The sequence below is a fragment of the Amblyomma mixtum genome, chromosome 1 (assembly GCF_055824585.1).
Source record: "Amblyomma mixtum isolate Tamu chromosome 1, ASM5582458v1, whole genome shotgun sequence".
Classification (NCBI taxonomy): domain Eukaryota; kingdom Metazoa; phylum Arthropoda; class Arachnida; order Ixodida; family Ixodidae; genus Amblyomma; species Amblyomma mixtum.
Window position 1 is genome coordinate 323,090,380 of NC_143012.1, and position 15,717 is coordinate 323,106,096.

At 47.9% G+C, this 15,717-nt stretch overlaps 1 protein-coding gene across 1 annotated transcript in view; it reads left to right on the forward strand.

The window, feature by feature from the left end:
• Positions 1-10,879, forward strand: part of LOC149372741 (uncharacterized) — a 46,736-nt gene extending 35,857 nt beyond the window's left edge. The window contains exons 17-21 of the mRNA XM_089567279.1: positions 914-999; positions 2,113-2,404; positions 5,814-5,952; positions 7,298-7,458; positions 10,023-10,879. Of these exons, the coding sequence (XP_089423405.1) occupies positions 914-999; positions 2,113-2,404; positions 5,814-5,952; positions 7,298-7,458; positions 10,023-10,199 (855 nt within the window). The 3' untranslated portion in view covers positions 10,200-10,879. The remainder of the gene's footprint in view (positions 1-913; positions 1,000-2,112; positions 2,405-5,813; positions 5,953-7,297; positions 7,459-10,022) is intronic.
• The last annotated feature ends 4,838 nt before the right edge of the window (positions 10,880-15,717 follow it).

Below are 15,717 nucleotides of genomic sequence, written 5' to 3' on the forward strand. Positions count from 1 at the left end.
AGCCGCTGTATTCGTAATGTCGCAATAGAGCGCCAATCTTACTCCTAGTGAGTTTAGCACACTTGGAAAAGAACGTGGGTGAAGGGGCTTTAATGGGAAGAACAGCGTTGAAAATAAGGCTCCCTTTATAGAAATCACGCCATTTTTTTGTCAGGGTTCTCTATCTTTTCACTACAAAGATTTATGTATTTTTATGGATCAGTAGTAAATTATTTCATATTGTGAAATACTTAGCTGCCAAACAAAAAACACTCTCCTGTGGCGCTCGCACTAGGTGGCCTGTAGGATTGTTACTGGAACTTCATTCTCGCCGAAATCGGTAAAACATTTTAAAAAGTTGTTTCGAATTGTGAATGACACTGTGTACAATGCCGTCGTGTATACAGCCTTACGTGCATATCAAAAAGAGGAAAATATACATTATTTTACTAGTAAATGATTGCCCTTGCTGCTATGAGCGAATACGTTTTATTTTTTGTTTGCCTGTCCTGCCTCCTCTTTTTGCGTCAGCCTGACTTTCTGTAACACTAAACGCCAGTCATTTAACGCGCACTGGCTTCTGGCACTTTATAACACATCTTTTTTTCTTTTCTGTTTGGCGCGAGTTGCTTGCGTATAGTGAAATTCAACAGTATCTACCGTTAATTGTCGCTGCAGTAATGTATCGAAGTTCTCAACGCTAAAGTTAAATCACTAGCCTCAGTGTCAGTCACGCTTAAAGGCGTACTTGTGAGTTCCATTTGAAGCGCATTAATAAAGCCCTGCTATTATACTTCATGGCAAACATTGCCGGAAGAAGGATACAAGAGGACAACGGAAGTGGAGGATAACAATACGTTTTAACAGCTTACCTAAACCAGTATACTTGTTGTTGGTCATCTTCATTCCACTGCGTAAAATGCTGTCTTTTCAGGTTTCTCAAAGAACGGAGCGTCTGAGAGAAGTTTCCAAGCCTGTCAGGGACGAAGACATGATCAGGCGAACCACATCATTCCGAAGGTGGGTTGCGTAGCATCATTAATGTGAACATGACACGCATGCTTCTTATCTAGCTCACCTGTGCGGGTGAATGTGTGGGTGAAATACCATGGAATCCAAGAATTGCAGTTTGGTGAGGGACGTCCGAAAAGCAGCACAATAACATTATTCCCGGACGAAAGAATATAAGTGGCCCCTATGACACGCGCATCTTCCCTTCTGGAGGATGCGAGCTTATGAACACCTGATTAAAAGTTGGAACCCATTCTCAGCGCCTCCGCGGGCACAAAAACCCTCAAAAAGCTTTGTAGCAAGAGAAGTGAGTGTCATTGTAAAGTTTGTAAGCGTAGACCCACAATATACTGCACTCATCCCAATCACTTTAAAAAGAATTGTTCGGCCGCTGCCAATAATTCGAGGGAGTGGCCCCTCTCCGTTCTAGTGAAGAGAATGGTTCGCTAGTTTTTTAGCCACATCGGTTGCGGATCGATGGGCGGCCATTTCACGGGCTTCTGCTTCTTGAGCAATGTAACGCTGTTCTCACTTTACTTCGACTGCCACAGTGGGTACACTCCCTGGACTGGTCATAAATTAGCGCAGATTGTGGGCGAAGGCACACTGTCATTCATTAAAAAGTAGCGCATCGTCGACATTTGGCAGAAATACCGCGAATTTCCGTGACAGTTGTCCGAAGTAAAATTGATATTGAAAACTATACATCATGCAGCATTATTACTTGCCTCTTAGAACGACTGGCAAAACGGTCATCAATGGTTTTAACTCGAAGTTCGGCGAAGTTTCTAACATAAGTGTGCCATGTTTTAAGATGCAATGTGGAGGGAGAGCACAGCATAAAACATTGCTGTATTACTTGCACCCACATGTCGTTCTGTTTTGTAACGAGTACATGCGGTACCAATTGCCATAGTGTAAAGCACGATGCCCGAACATATGGGGCATGTATTGGAGCGCATTTTCTTTGGAAGCAAAACGAAACAATGGACTAAACACACAGACCAAGGTACCGCGTCGTCTGGCCTGATAACCCGGCAGATGTGGTCCTGACAACGTAGGATAGTTGAGAATGGCAATACTGACCCCTGAGCGTCTGTTCGTGCATCCTTGGGCGTGCAGAGCTCTGTCGGCGACGGACATGGCGAACCAGGCGGCCGGAGGCCTGATGCCCGGCGCTCCGCCTGTCATCCGGGCTCCCCCTCGCACGCGGGGCTCCATGCACGCGAAGACCCTGTCGCTGGGCCAGGGCATGGCAGCCGCCGATCTCAGGATCTGGGGCTCCGGCGACAGCCTGGTGTACACCCCGTACGGATCGCAGAGCAGCCTCCGGGGAGGACGCACGGGCTACGACTCGGACGCGTCGGTGGTCTCCGAGCCGCCCAGGCACTGGCGCTACAGCAGGCCCGGAGTGGTGAGAACATGAGGGTTTTGCACGCTCGAGGCCACTTCTGATTTGTTTTGAATTCCCGCATACATTCTAGTACTTGGACGCCAGGTTTTTGTAGCGAAAGCTACACTATACTAGCAGAAGCGCGTTTCGTGGAGCCGGGCAAAGGCCAATACTGTGCTGGCGCCGTTACCATGACAACCAGTTGCGCTGGAGACACAGGTGTGCGTCCTTGGAGAGCTGTTAGGAATCAGAAAAAAAAAAGATCATTATTTTGGGTTACTTTGCCTGGGGTATTCAATGGCGGCCCAAAGGGCAGATAGTTCCACACTCATCGTGGAAATGTGGTAGGCTGCCTTCACTTCAATCAAGATGGATCTTGCTGGGAGGACCACAGACCCTGCAGAACTGGTGGAGTTAACTGAGTCGTGACTTAGACGTGTAGGCTGGTACAGTGGATAAAATGCAAATGTTCAAACTTGACCTGTTCGAGAGCAGCCGGTGACACACCGGCTTTCTTCGTAATGCCGATTATAAAATGATGCACTCGAGGTTAATGCAGATTCCATGAAAGGGAAGATGGTCTTGTGGCTGGAGTAAATTGAAAGAGTAGATAGGCGCGACGAGCATCAGTGACTTTGCAGAAAGTAGAGTACGTGGTCTGATTACGCAAAAAATTGTGAGATGGTGGCAGGGGACACAAGTGAGGCGCTGAATATGCGCTCTCAAGGTGTCGACCACAATGTACGCAGTTAAAAGATGTTCTCTGGCGAAGGTAACAGTTGCTGCTGTAGAGGCACGTTTCTTCAGTCCAAGGTACATATGGAGAGTTTGCACTTTCACTCTATGGAAAGCCTTGATGTGTGTCTTCCTGATAGTACCAAGCGCGGGAAGGCTGTAGCGCAGTAAGCCCAGAAATAGCAAATGGCACAGTTGCAGGATTGATCGCACTGACGCGCCCATGACTTTCTCGCGGAGAGAACGAGGACAATCGCGGTCAGTCTTTTGTCAGTGTTGGAGATGTAGGGTCTCCACGAGAGATTTTGGTAGATGATAATTCCAATGAAGCGATGGCTTCTCTTGTAACGGCTTTACCATTTTTACATATAATGCAAGGATACATCGTTTTTCGTGTGAACGCCATAAGAGCGCTCTACTCGGCTGAAATATTCAGGCCCTGCGAGCGAAGGTAGGATGTCAGTATCGATATCGCCATCTGAAGTCTCGCATGAACTTAAGGACACGCCACATTTCATACACAAATACAGGTATGAACAAAATGCAGAGGATTGGCTATTCGTTACCGACCGCGAACGCAATCAGTGGCAATGCATTTCTGCAGCGGCCAGCGATGTTTAGGTTTGTATGCATTCTTGTTGTTGTTGCTTTTGTAATTCGGCTTGGCATAAACAAAACTGTCACGGCAGTGCACAGGTACTGTAGATAAACATGTCCGAGAACGAGGTCTTCTTGGTTGTTTGACCTTCTGTGTGAACCAGATTGCAGTGAACAGCACGGAAAAATTGTAGTAATGCGAGGTTACCGCAATGTGTTCTGTGGGAAGTTTATGGCTTAGACAATGTGCCGGCGCTTCGTTGACGCATGCAAAGGTTTAGGTACTAACTCTTTAAAGGAACTTTGAGGTCAACTCCGTCCAATTTTTTTTTCTGAGTAAAAATCGATTCTATAGCTGTTTGTGTGTATTCACCTTTGGCCCACAGAAAATGCCGCAATTATAGCTGAAAACAATTTCATTTAAACGTTTCCAGCCATTCGATCGAAACTTGTAAAGTGAACATCGAAAAGGACTCCGAGATCACCGTTTTGAAGTGAATGATGTTTTAAACTAGCCTCTGGGATCAGCGTAAAAACTGTGTCGTCTCTCCGCAGTTTACTTACCAATTTGACCAGTAATGGCGCCACCTGTATTTTATTATTCCAGCTTTTTTAGCTTGCAACAGGTCTATTTTCAGCATAAGTAGCATTTTTTTTTTTCATACGAAGACAGTAATCTGTCCATACATGCCCATTTAAATTTGCCTCCATGTGCACCTTTAAAGCACAGAAAATTTATGTCGTGCTCTCTTTTATGTGTTTTTGTTTTTACGCTATCGCAAGAACCTTCCGAAAGGGCTGAAAGCACCAATCGTCGCCACAATTCGCGGCGAAAATGTCTGGCACGTGCTCCCGGCTCTCCTGTTGATTGTGCACACCAAGAACTGCATACCATACAGCTTAGCAGCGCCATACCATAACTTTATATGATAAATATCCTGCATCGCGCGACTGTGGAGTCGTTGGTCTCGCGAATAGACCGACTGAACATGCAGGAATTGATCATAGGCTCGTGTCTACGCCCATCGTGAGGAGGCATACGTTACTGTGAGCTATTGCTTGTCTCCATAAGTTCGTATACTTGGTTTTTCGTAGGCTGCCACGTGCCAGGCATGGTCTCATTAATTAGGCACATTATCTCAAAGGCTATATCTCAAAAGTGTACAACAGCTGTACCTTACCGGTACTCACCAATGGGGCAGAAACGTGGAGGCTAACGAAAAGGGTTCAGCTTAAGTTAAGGACAACGCAGCGAGCTGTGGAAAGAAAAATTATTGGTGTAACGTTAAGAGATCGGAAGAGGGCGGAGTGGGTGAGGGAACAAACGCGGATTAATGACGTCCTAGTCGAAATCAAGAGGAAGAAATAGGCTTGGGCAGGGCATGTAATGCGAAGGCAAGATAACCGCTGGTCCTTAAGGGTAACGGAGTGGATTCAAAGGGAAGGCAAACGTAGCAGGGGGCGGCAGAAATTTAAATGGGCGGATGAGATTGAGTAGTTTTCTGGGATATGGTGGCCGCAACTGGCAAAGAACAGGGTTAATTGGAGAGACACGGATAGGCCTTTGCCCTGAAGTGGGCGTAGTCAGATTGATGATAATGATGATGATCTGAGAAGTTAATTGTTAGCTTTAAATCGAGCGCGACCGAGAGCGACGACACCTCCCGACTCGACGACTGGGCAGCGCGCTTGCTGCTATCACCGCCGCCGAGTTGCCTTTTCTTTTTCGAGCACAATATCGCCCAATAAGCAGTTTTCGGTTCCACGCCGCTCATCTGTCTGCCGTCTGCAAGCTTCGGCCCTCGCCAGGGCTGCCACCCGAGCCACGTGACACTATCCTGATAAAGAAACAAGAAATTAAAATCAATACTTCCCTCCTAAGGCTGATCCTAAGCTCTTTGTCGGGGCTGCTTTTTCGCATCATGTCCCTGTACGAATCGCCATATTAGTTTCTTCATCGTGGTAAATCCTGTGATCGGAAGCACGCAGACGAGCAATGCGTTTGCTGATCACCCTTTGCTCTGCTACTGTTGAGCATGAAATCCACTCACGTCACTTTGTCGCAACAAGACGTCACGATTTGAAATTCTCGTTGCAGCGGGTTGACTCGGAGAACGAATCCAGCAATCCGGGAAGCACCGAAGACGTCACTAAGACGACGAAGCACCGCAAGACGCTGAAGGAGCGCCTAAAGCTGCTAAAGAAGCCATCTTCCCCGGAACCAAAGCATGATTCAGGTAGGAGTATCTCTTTTTACTGGCACGACACGCCGTTATTATTATTTTTTTCGCTCTGTGCATTCAACCGAAACTGTTGAACACTTGAACTACACTTATGTCTCAGGGCACAAAACAATGAGGAGGGGAAAAAAAAGACAAATTAAGGAGAACGGGGCAGAAGAAGGGGGCTACGCTCAACCGCCTATGCATGTAAGCGAAGGCGGAAGGGCACTTTCATGCTTTGCCTGCCGCACGCTGTCAAAAAAAAAAAAAGAAAGACACTGCATGAGAATGAAGTTGTATTAGTTATTGCCAATGGATAGGTGCAAACTCCGCAGAAAGGATCCAAAAGTTATTCGGAACGCCCAAATGTGAAACCGTACTGTTGCTGCCCGGCTATTCTCCTAGCTGCGGCCCGCCAACCGCATTAGCTTTCCCACGTGTGGTTCTGACTCCATGGATAGGACACTTCAAGGAGAGGGCTGAATCGGGCTGGTGGGCTGGTCGGTCCGTCAGCGCTGTTTTGCCGTAGGACACTCTCTGCAAGTAGTGAAGCCTCTACAAGCGCTGCACAGGACGTTTCGGGTAAAAACTAAGTGGGGAAACAAAAAGGTTTCTAACAAATATATATATGTGACGTGCTCCAGACAAGAGGTGTCAAATTTTTAATGAAAAGCGGCCTGGCGGCCAAGACATCGAAGCTGTTGCCTGCAATAGTCTCGCGGTAGTAAAACTATTTTAGTATTCGCATAATTACAATCTAACGTGAGTGCATTATTCGCATTGGGATCATGCATTGTATAGATGTTGTTGATCTAAGGAGCAACCTATCGAGCTTCAACAACTTAAGCCCTCAGCTAAGGTTGCTTGCTGTGAAACCAAAACATTACGCTATAAATCAAAACAGAGTTTTCGATAACAACGGAAAACCTTTGGTAGGGTGATGCTATCTCATAACGACAAAACTGGGCATTGCTTAACAGCGGTTACTGCAAACGTATTAATTAAATCGCGGGGCCACTGCATATTCGGAGAGGCAGGCAAAGAAGGCCCGAAAAGTGTAGCAGGCGCAATGACAGTTCAGAGTTATCCAAAGCTATATTATTCAAATAAAAACCTGTCTGAGTTTGACTTAATCGCCCTGCTATAAAATGTAAACCTCGATAAACATTATGGCGGTAAGCTCCAGATCAAGCACAGCATGCAAGCAACCGCGCTATATTGCTTAACGCCCGCCAATATGTCGGAGTCCAGGATTGAAGTAAAGAAGATTAAATACGCGTAATTCAGTTAACAGAGGAGAGAGGCGCGGATTCCGCGCTCTTCAGTGTGAGTACATGCGTGTTCCTCGTTTCTTTCGCAGACAAAGAAGAAAAGTCTGGAACTCTCAGATCCAAGCTGTCGAAGGCGTTCCGCTCCAGCAGTAAGGAGAAAATCGACGCCCCGTCGCCGAGTGCGTCTGAGAGGAGGCCCGTGCTCGCGCAACAGAAGCTGGAGCCAGTCCAGGAACGGGCACGCGTCGAGGTGAGCAAGAACTGTGGGGACGCTTAAGCCAAAGCGATAGCATCAGATTTCACATTGACTGGAGCTTCTCTTTCAACTTACGAGTGTGCTTGCGTCAGTTTCCTTGCCATTGTCAGTCATCCAGACGCGATACTCGGACGCTATGTTGGGACGGTGCTGACTTCTGTATACGTTTTTTTTTGTCAGTTTTTTTTCCTTTGATTCTCTATCTTTATTGCTGTCGAGAAACTAGATTGCTCACAACCCGGCTGTGATGACGTCACGAGGTCACGTGACCTCTCTCAACGAATCATTAACTTCATTGCCACCTGCCGCTGTGGGCAGGCTGTGATGACGTCATGATGTCACGCGGCCTCTCTCGACTGATCAGCGAATTTTGTCTCTCACATCCAAGGGACTTGGTGTGAGGGCAACTATAATACTATCGCATTTATAAAAAGAAAAGAAAAAGGAAAAAAGGTGGCGTGGGTGCCGACGGAAAGGGGCTCTGCTAGCGTTCTGATTATATAAGGATTTTTTTTGCTTAAATATTTTGTACCGAGTAGTGCCAGTATGGTCGCCTCAGCTAAAAGGAAACGTAAGCCAGTTTTCAAAAGTTGGCTACATTACAAACAGCAGCGCGTAAAGACGAAAGCTAAAGCCCCAACTCCAACGACACTTCCTGGGCGTACGCGCTCAGCGTCGGCGCTCTTGGCGCCGCGCAACGACAGGCGCTGGCAGCAGTACGCATCTCCATGGTACTAGGCGCTGGCTAGCGCTGCCGCACGCTGCTCGCGCTTGTGCTCACGCTGCTGTGTGGTTGCCAGACCTGTCGGCCACTTCTTCGGCCCCGGCGCCACTTTTCTTTGCCTGCGTCGCCGCTTGATATATCCGGCAAAATTTGTCTCGTAGCGATTTCCACCGCTTTTGGGCTAGAGCGGAACCCTCTGCACGATTGAAACACAAGCGTTTTCGAGCACATTTCCCTCAATCAGCACTCGTCACAAGCAAGATATCGGCTTACCTGTGCTTCGCAGGCTTGGAAGAATTTCCGCTGCCACTTCAAGCCACAATGCTGCCTTTATTAGCTTATTTTTATGGCTTTTATGGATCGCCTGCCAGAGCGACGGCCGCCTTTCTACTGCGGCGATCAGACTTTCATTTATTATTTTATTTTGGGACATGGCGCGAACAGCCTCGGCACCAAGCAAAAATGTAGACAGCAAATTTTGAAAAGTGCGCGAAAAGCCGCACCGGATGTCCCGAGAACCGCGTCCTTCCATTGGTGTATGTCTGCCTGAGGTACGCCCATGAGAGACGTGACGGTGAGCAGCTACCGGCGCTCGCGCGAGCGCTGGCGCAGATATCTAGCAGTGACAGATATGGGCGCCTCGCCGAGGTTCGCTGGCGTCTCCTGCAGTGCGCATGCGCAGACCGGTTCTAGCGTACGCCAAGAGCGCCGACGCTGAGCGCGTACGCCCAGGAAGGGCCCTTGGAGTTGGGGCTTAAGAGTGAAAGACATGACGGCAAGCGCTCTCAACTTCTCTGTTTCATCTTCTAGCGCTGACATGGCCGCCATCGTGCTTGGTCATAGCTTACCAACGCTTAAGATTCACAGTTTCACGTATCAGTGTGTTAGACCGACTAATTTATTTGCAGTTTACGCTTAAAGTAACATGGTATAAAACTCTCAAGATCTCTAAACATTTGCTTCATGTTTCGGAGATTCTACGATTCTGTCCTCACTAAAGGTGCGTCAGAGCGCTACGTGTTCATTCGCAGCACGTTCCGTGTGAGTAGGTTCCCCGCTTCTGGAGTATGCAAGCTGTTAAAATAACTGTGGCAATCCGTATCTTGATTTCGAACTTAAGGCGGAGCTAGCAATCCTTGGAATACACTTCTTATTTCTGTGAGCTGCCATGCGAACAAGTAATGATGGAGCTGTTTTTGTGCAGCTGTATTTCCGCCGGAGTTGTTCAGTGATTTCTTGCTTGAAGCTGAGAGGTGCCGGACAGTTTTGGTTACGAACGTAACTTCAGTGTTGTAAACGCGGAGACGTATTTTCCCTGCGAATCACTAAAGGACACCAGCACGCAAGTTTTCGTCACATCGGGAGGGCAGCAATCCACAGCGATCGTGCTAAAGCGCATGTTCTTGTATTGGCAGCTAGTCGTCCCACAACCGGACACTCTGAACCGATAAGCGGCGGCCAATAAAATGGCGTATTATAATTGAAGGCATGTTGTCTGACAACTATCAGCACATCAGACAAAGATAAAATAATCGCGTAAGCCTTCTTGCAGCGCTAGTGGGCGCGTTTCTGAGGATGAAGTTAGCACTCGCGACGAACATCAGAAACGCAAGCACTTTGTTCTGTGGTCCTTTCTTGTGTTTTCCGCTAAATTTATCCGACATAAATAACTCTCAGTGGTGAAATATAACATGCTCGTAAAATATCGGCTGGAGGCATGCACATTTTTGCAACATGTCCTTTGTGTTAAGTGCTATACGCAAAAATAAAACACAACACCGTAAGAATAACAGCATAAGATGCATAACATGTGACGCGCTCTTCTCAAACGTAGCGTTCAAACTCCCTGTCGGCCAAGAAGGATAAAGGAAGCAAGAAGTCGCTCCTGGGACGCTTCACCTCCAAGGAGAGCCCGGCCAAGACCCCGCCGCCAGATTCACCAAACTCCAAGCCGCCCGCCACGCCGGTCAAAGGTCGCAAGGGCTCCTTCCCGAACGAGACGCCCGTTTGATGCCGCTGCTCCTGCAGCGTCGCTGCAACGTCCATTAACGAACAAAAACAAAACAAAACCCGTTTTCCACATTCTCAACCCTGTAACAAATCTTTCCTATTTTTGCGTGTGTGTAAAAAAAAGTAAGAGAAAAAGGAAGAAAGAAAGACGCTGGCATGTTTATACATTTCCGAATCTCTCATATATGTCACTCATTGTGGTGTTCCTTATGACCCATTGTCCTTCCTCGTTTCCTTCGTACTGTTTGTTCTTGGCTTCTGGGGTGCAAATGCTGCAAGGAAGATGAAAGTGCGTTTGATTCGCGGTGGAATAGAGCCTTTTGTCCCTTGTTCTTTTGCTTCATTTCTTCTTACTGCGCTTTGCCTTTTTCTTGCACGTCCTTTGTGGGATACGGGAACGGTAAGTTTGAGCCTTGAGCCTCTTCGAGAGGCGAATGATGATGTACGGAGGTGTAAGTCTCTGACGACACTCTACGCCTAAATCGGTATGTAAGGCGGGTGACAAACTGCAAGGGACGTCATGCCATGCGGCTCTTTAGCTTCGACCTCCACCGCCGCCTGGTGTCGGTTAGTGGCGGCCTCGGCGGTACTATCGGAGCTCCTCACTGATGTTGAACACCTCGTCGCTTTTATTTCGTTTCTATTTTTTATTTATGGATTCGTAGTTTAGCGGGAAAGAAGACTGGGTGTGGGGGGGGGGGGGGGGGGGGGGGAGTTACTTTGCACAATGTATGGAAGGCATTCATCTGCTTGTATAGGCTCAGAAAGTGCTTTTTGCAGGCATGCATTGTTGTGAAGCACAGTGCGTTTTCTTTAGCAGTTTTGGTCTCTCGTTTTTTGCTCATCCCTCATGCTAGTTACGTGTCAAATAAAGCAACTGTTTCTACAGCTGGTGTTGAGCGGGAAATTTGAATCCTAACACTAGTTTGTAGCACCTGATGAAATAAACGGGGACTGCTTGACTAGAGTAAGTGTACATCTTAAAACCTCTTTACCGGCCAGTGGCAGTCGCTTTCAAATCTTTCTTACATAATCCGCTCTCATTCTTGTCGCAAAATAAGCTTATATAAGCCTCCACGCTCGCTGCCTGGTCGCAGCACGAGGCTGCATCCGCGTATGACAGAATATTTCTTTCTTTTCAGGCAAACAATGTATGCGGCAAAATATCGATACCGAAATTGAAGTCGAACTTGTGGCTTGCACCGTATCAAACAGTGCGGCGCGCGATAATAAAGAAATTTACAATAGATGGAGCCTTGCGATTAGGGGCACAGGGTAATAGCCGGGCACAAGTGCGCATGCGCACAACAATAACCCGAGAGGCGTTGTTGTCTGGCGCCTTAGCACTGGCGCACCACTATTCCCTTGTACTGGTAGGTCCCCCTGTTCTAGAAGCCTCTATTGTGCTTATATGAAGCCATATAGTTTATTCCAGCAAATGTCACAAACGACGCTTCTATACGTCCGCTGCAATAAACGTCGGGAGTATAAGTTCGAATGTATGTAGTGGCAGTGCGCCTCATGCTACTTCAGGGAGCAACTGGTCCACTTCATAATGAACATACAAGAACAGGTCTGTGCCTTTCACCGTGCCTTTACGCTCTCACGCAAGCCACCGAGCTTCATTTTTTCGCTTATTTACGTTTCTAACTATTGACGAGTGCTTCGGGTAGAGGCTACTGCTTGAAACAATAGACTCAGCTGATTCGATTCGCCACAGGAGTTGACTTCACGCGAAGCACGCCCTACACCTTGCTTGGCCCTTACCTGCACTCCTTTCCTGCTCCTCTTTCTCTTACTTCCTTCCTTCCTGTCCCTTCCTTCACGGCACATTCACGTGACCACCAAAGGTGAGACAGTTACCCAGTGCTTCCTTTGTACACCCCCCCCCCCCCCCCGCCTCCCCCCGTAGACGCGTATAGTGCTGCCTGGTACTACTAACCGAATTTGTCCGACCATGTTTCCCTACACTCCTGCATGCCAGCCTGTTCCGAGTGGTGCGGCTTGCTGACGCCGCGAGCCGCGCTCTATCGCAGCTGTCAGTTGCTAAAGTTAGTCGCGTGAGTGAGTTGTTTTTCCGCTTGCCCTGGCTTTCGGGCTCGTCATATCGATCGGGGCGCCCCAGCGGTGCCGTACTCGTTTCCCCCGCAACTTGTACTTCTTTTTTTTATTTTACGCTGTCGTATGCACCCTGCTGGTGACTCACACTTAAACCCCAATGGTCATTGAAAACCAAGGTGCACTGCATTTTTTCGCTTTCAGCTGGTCGACTGTCTCGAAAGGCGATGTGCACTGCCGAATACATATAGTGAAATAGTTCACTTATGATGCTGTAGTTGGTCTATGACTTAATTGGATTTTGAGGGGAAGAGGAATTATCTACGTTCTAAATACATCTGGTTTTGTGTTCAGTCCTTTACAATTTCCAGAGAAAGATTAGAAGAACAAAATTTACAGGTGAGTATGATTGGCTAGTTAGCTGCACTAGAAACGTGTGGGTTGGGAATTGTGTAACAAATAATTTCAGAGAGTGTGAGATTAAAGGCACGATAAAATCATGCGCCGAGTACACAGTTAGTCTACCAGTAGGCCACAAAGCTGGAATAATTTTTAACACCTGCTGCTACTTCAGTGTGTTCTCAACCGATTTGTTCGACGCTAAAGTTCCGAATAGGAAAGCCCGAATTTAGTTGGTTCATCAATATGAATTCAGATTATCTAAATCCGCAGTACTTTGGCTATTCCATATCCACGCAAGCTAAACTATATCCAGTCGGATCCAAATCGAGAACTCAGCGGTGAATTGCCCTCAGAGGAGGACCGCGGCCCTGCCAATGGCGTCGAGCGGTTCTCATACGTCGCATTTGATCCCCTGGCGTGGCATCGCAGGTGACTGGCTGTGCACCCGGGAAGTGAGACTCACCGCGAGGCCATGACGATCGGTCTACGCCACTGTACTGCCGAGAATCTTTGTAGTGTTTGTTTGTTCATTCTTCAAAGCTGCCGGCACGCCGCTTTATCGCTTTGTTTGTGAGTGTCTGTCAAGGGACATACCTATCCTGCGACGTTCGTGGTGTTACAGCATTGTTCCCGCGACGTCATATTGGGCGTGAGTTTTATAAATGAACAAACAAATGCTACAAAGATCCGCGGCAATATATACTTGTATCCGACTGTGGTGTCTTGGCCAGTCGCAATTAAAATGAAGATGCCGACACAATTCCATTCACATACGAAGACAAACTGGACTTCTGGAACGACATTTAACTGATTATGGCCGTGCCAGGGCGCCTCTGTACCTCTGGTTTCCTTCGCGCAAGCATGCTGCGATTTAAAATGCTTGTTTCCTCTTTTACGAATGCACTGGCCTTTAGAATGTGTCGAAACAACTCTGCCACTGGGACCTCTCCGACCAACGGACAGGCGGCGCCACTGATATCTTTCTCTACTTCCCTCCTTTTCGTTTGTCCTGTACATTCCTGTGGCACATTTGTGATTTAGGTATTCCGGCCATAGGCACTGCGACTGCGACTGTAAATGGGCGACTGCGAATGACATGCTCCCATGTCCTACTTGTTGCAACTTCCATCAACTCCCTGCCATGTTTTCGTTCTTCCATCAAGTGTGCCGTCTCAATTGACAGAGTGTTGCGTCATCCATTCGAAAAATTCCGGCTGCTGCAAACAAGCAGCCGAAGAGCTTGTTCTTTCTATTTTTTTTTCGCGCGCGCGACTGGCTGTAATGGTATACTGAAAAAAGAAAATACGCAACCGCTTTTAGTGACATTCTACAATCGCCGTTCGTGCATTCGTGCCTTGTGCATTCCACATACCTCTGAGTGGCAACTTTATCGAACGATGCCCACATAATCGGACAGTCGAGCGAATGAGCAACCAAGCAAAAAAAAAATAAGGCGACAGCAAAGGCCCTTGTCATCGGAGGAGGAAGATAAAGGAAAGGGCCGCTCTTTGTTTGTCATACCTGTTGTCTTATCTGTTATCGTTTTTCTGCTGCAACATAGACTAGCGACTTTCCATGTCAGTCCTCTTGTAAGGAGTTTCAATATTTCACCGTGGTCCGTGCAGAAAACGTGTTGTTTACTTGTACGGTTAAGTTGCGCCGCCCAAGCGATCTTGATTTCTTATTCCTCGCAACGTCAAGGCGCAACTGCGCATCCACCACTTTGTCCCTTCGTTCTGTCTTCCTCTGCACTTCTGTTTTTCCGTTCCCTAACTTAAATTCTTTACACGACGCGGTAAAAAGGGACAAGAAAGCGCATGTGAAAGCATCAGTGAGAATCTCCTCGCAAATGGTTCGGTCGAGATTTAATTTCGCCTTCTCCCAGTTCATCCCATTTGCCCCGCACTTCGGAAGCGATTACGTGACCCTGCGGAGGTCGGCCGGCTGACTGGGTGCGCCGGGGTAAACGTGTGACAGCGTTCCCACCCTCCCTCTACCGTGTTCACCGGCTTCGTGTCAAGCCGTTCTTCCTCCACTTACCGCCCTCCCTCCACAGCCGCGACCTCCGTTGCGGGAGCAAGGGAAGTAGGGGGAGAGGAAGTGAAAGGAAATTTCCTCGCTGCTTCCGGAAGTCCCTTTCCCTCTCCCTCTTTCTTTTTCTCTGCCCAATCGTGCGTGGTCTTATAAATAAAGGTGTAATGGTTTTTCTCCCTTCACTGCAACGGGGGAGCAGAGAGTCCTTCTTCGCTCAGCCGGTATAAATGAGAACGGAGGCCGTAGCGAAGGCACGGGCCGAGAAAGGCCCAGGGTAGAAGAGGAGAGTTGGCGCTGGGTGCGATGTGCCCGGAATTGAGTTTCCTGTCCTCACAATGAAAGGCCAGTGTCAAATCAGTTTCACCCCTCTTCCTTCCCTCTTCTCTCTTTTTTCTTTCTTTCCTCCTTCGTTTAAAGAACTAGGCGACGCCAGGCCGCCTGCTAGCTCCGTTTATTCCCGGCACGAACGCTCGTTTAAAGATTTCTGAATGCACTTTCTCCCCACGTTTGTCGCAGTCTTCCACCGCCGTCTATACTAGCTGTTCCGTTGTTCGCTCCTGTTTCGGTGGATGTATATACTTTGTTTTCTTGGTCAAGTGTGATCTAGGAATCCAAGGCGTTGAGCAGGCTGTGAAGCCCCCTCCCTCCTCCCAACTGTGTTACTGCTTCAATGCACGCTTGCTTATCGCCCTTTTGAAAGCAGGCAGCTGTATCTGCCCTTCGCTTCGTGCTCGGAATGTGTCAACGGTTGGCGACTCTTTGTGGTGCGTTTGGTACCGTGCAATAGTAGTCGAACTGTAGCATTGAGTAAGAGAACGCGGCTATATGAATGAAAACACACACGGTTTCATTCATTTAAAAGGAGATGTCGTCCTGTCTGCTGTGAAAGAGTCGTTACCAACCGGGAGATGTGCGTATACCATTTCTCTCCTCATTTATTTCTTACGGTTCACTGCCCGAGAGCACATTTCACGGGGAAATCCGTGCTGGCTTCCTATTCGTTGGAAGTTGGTAAACGAAGCGCA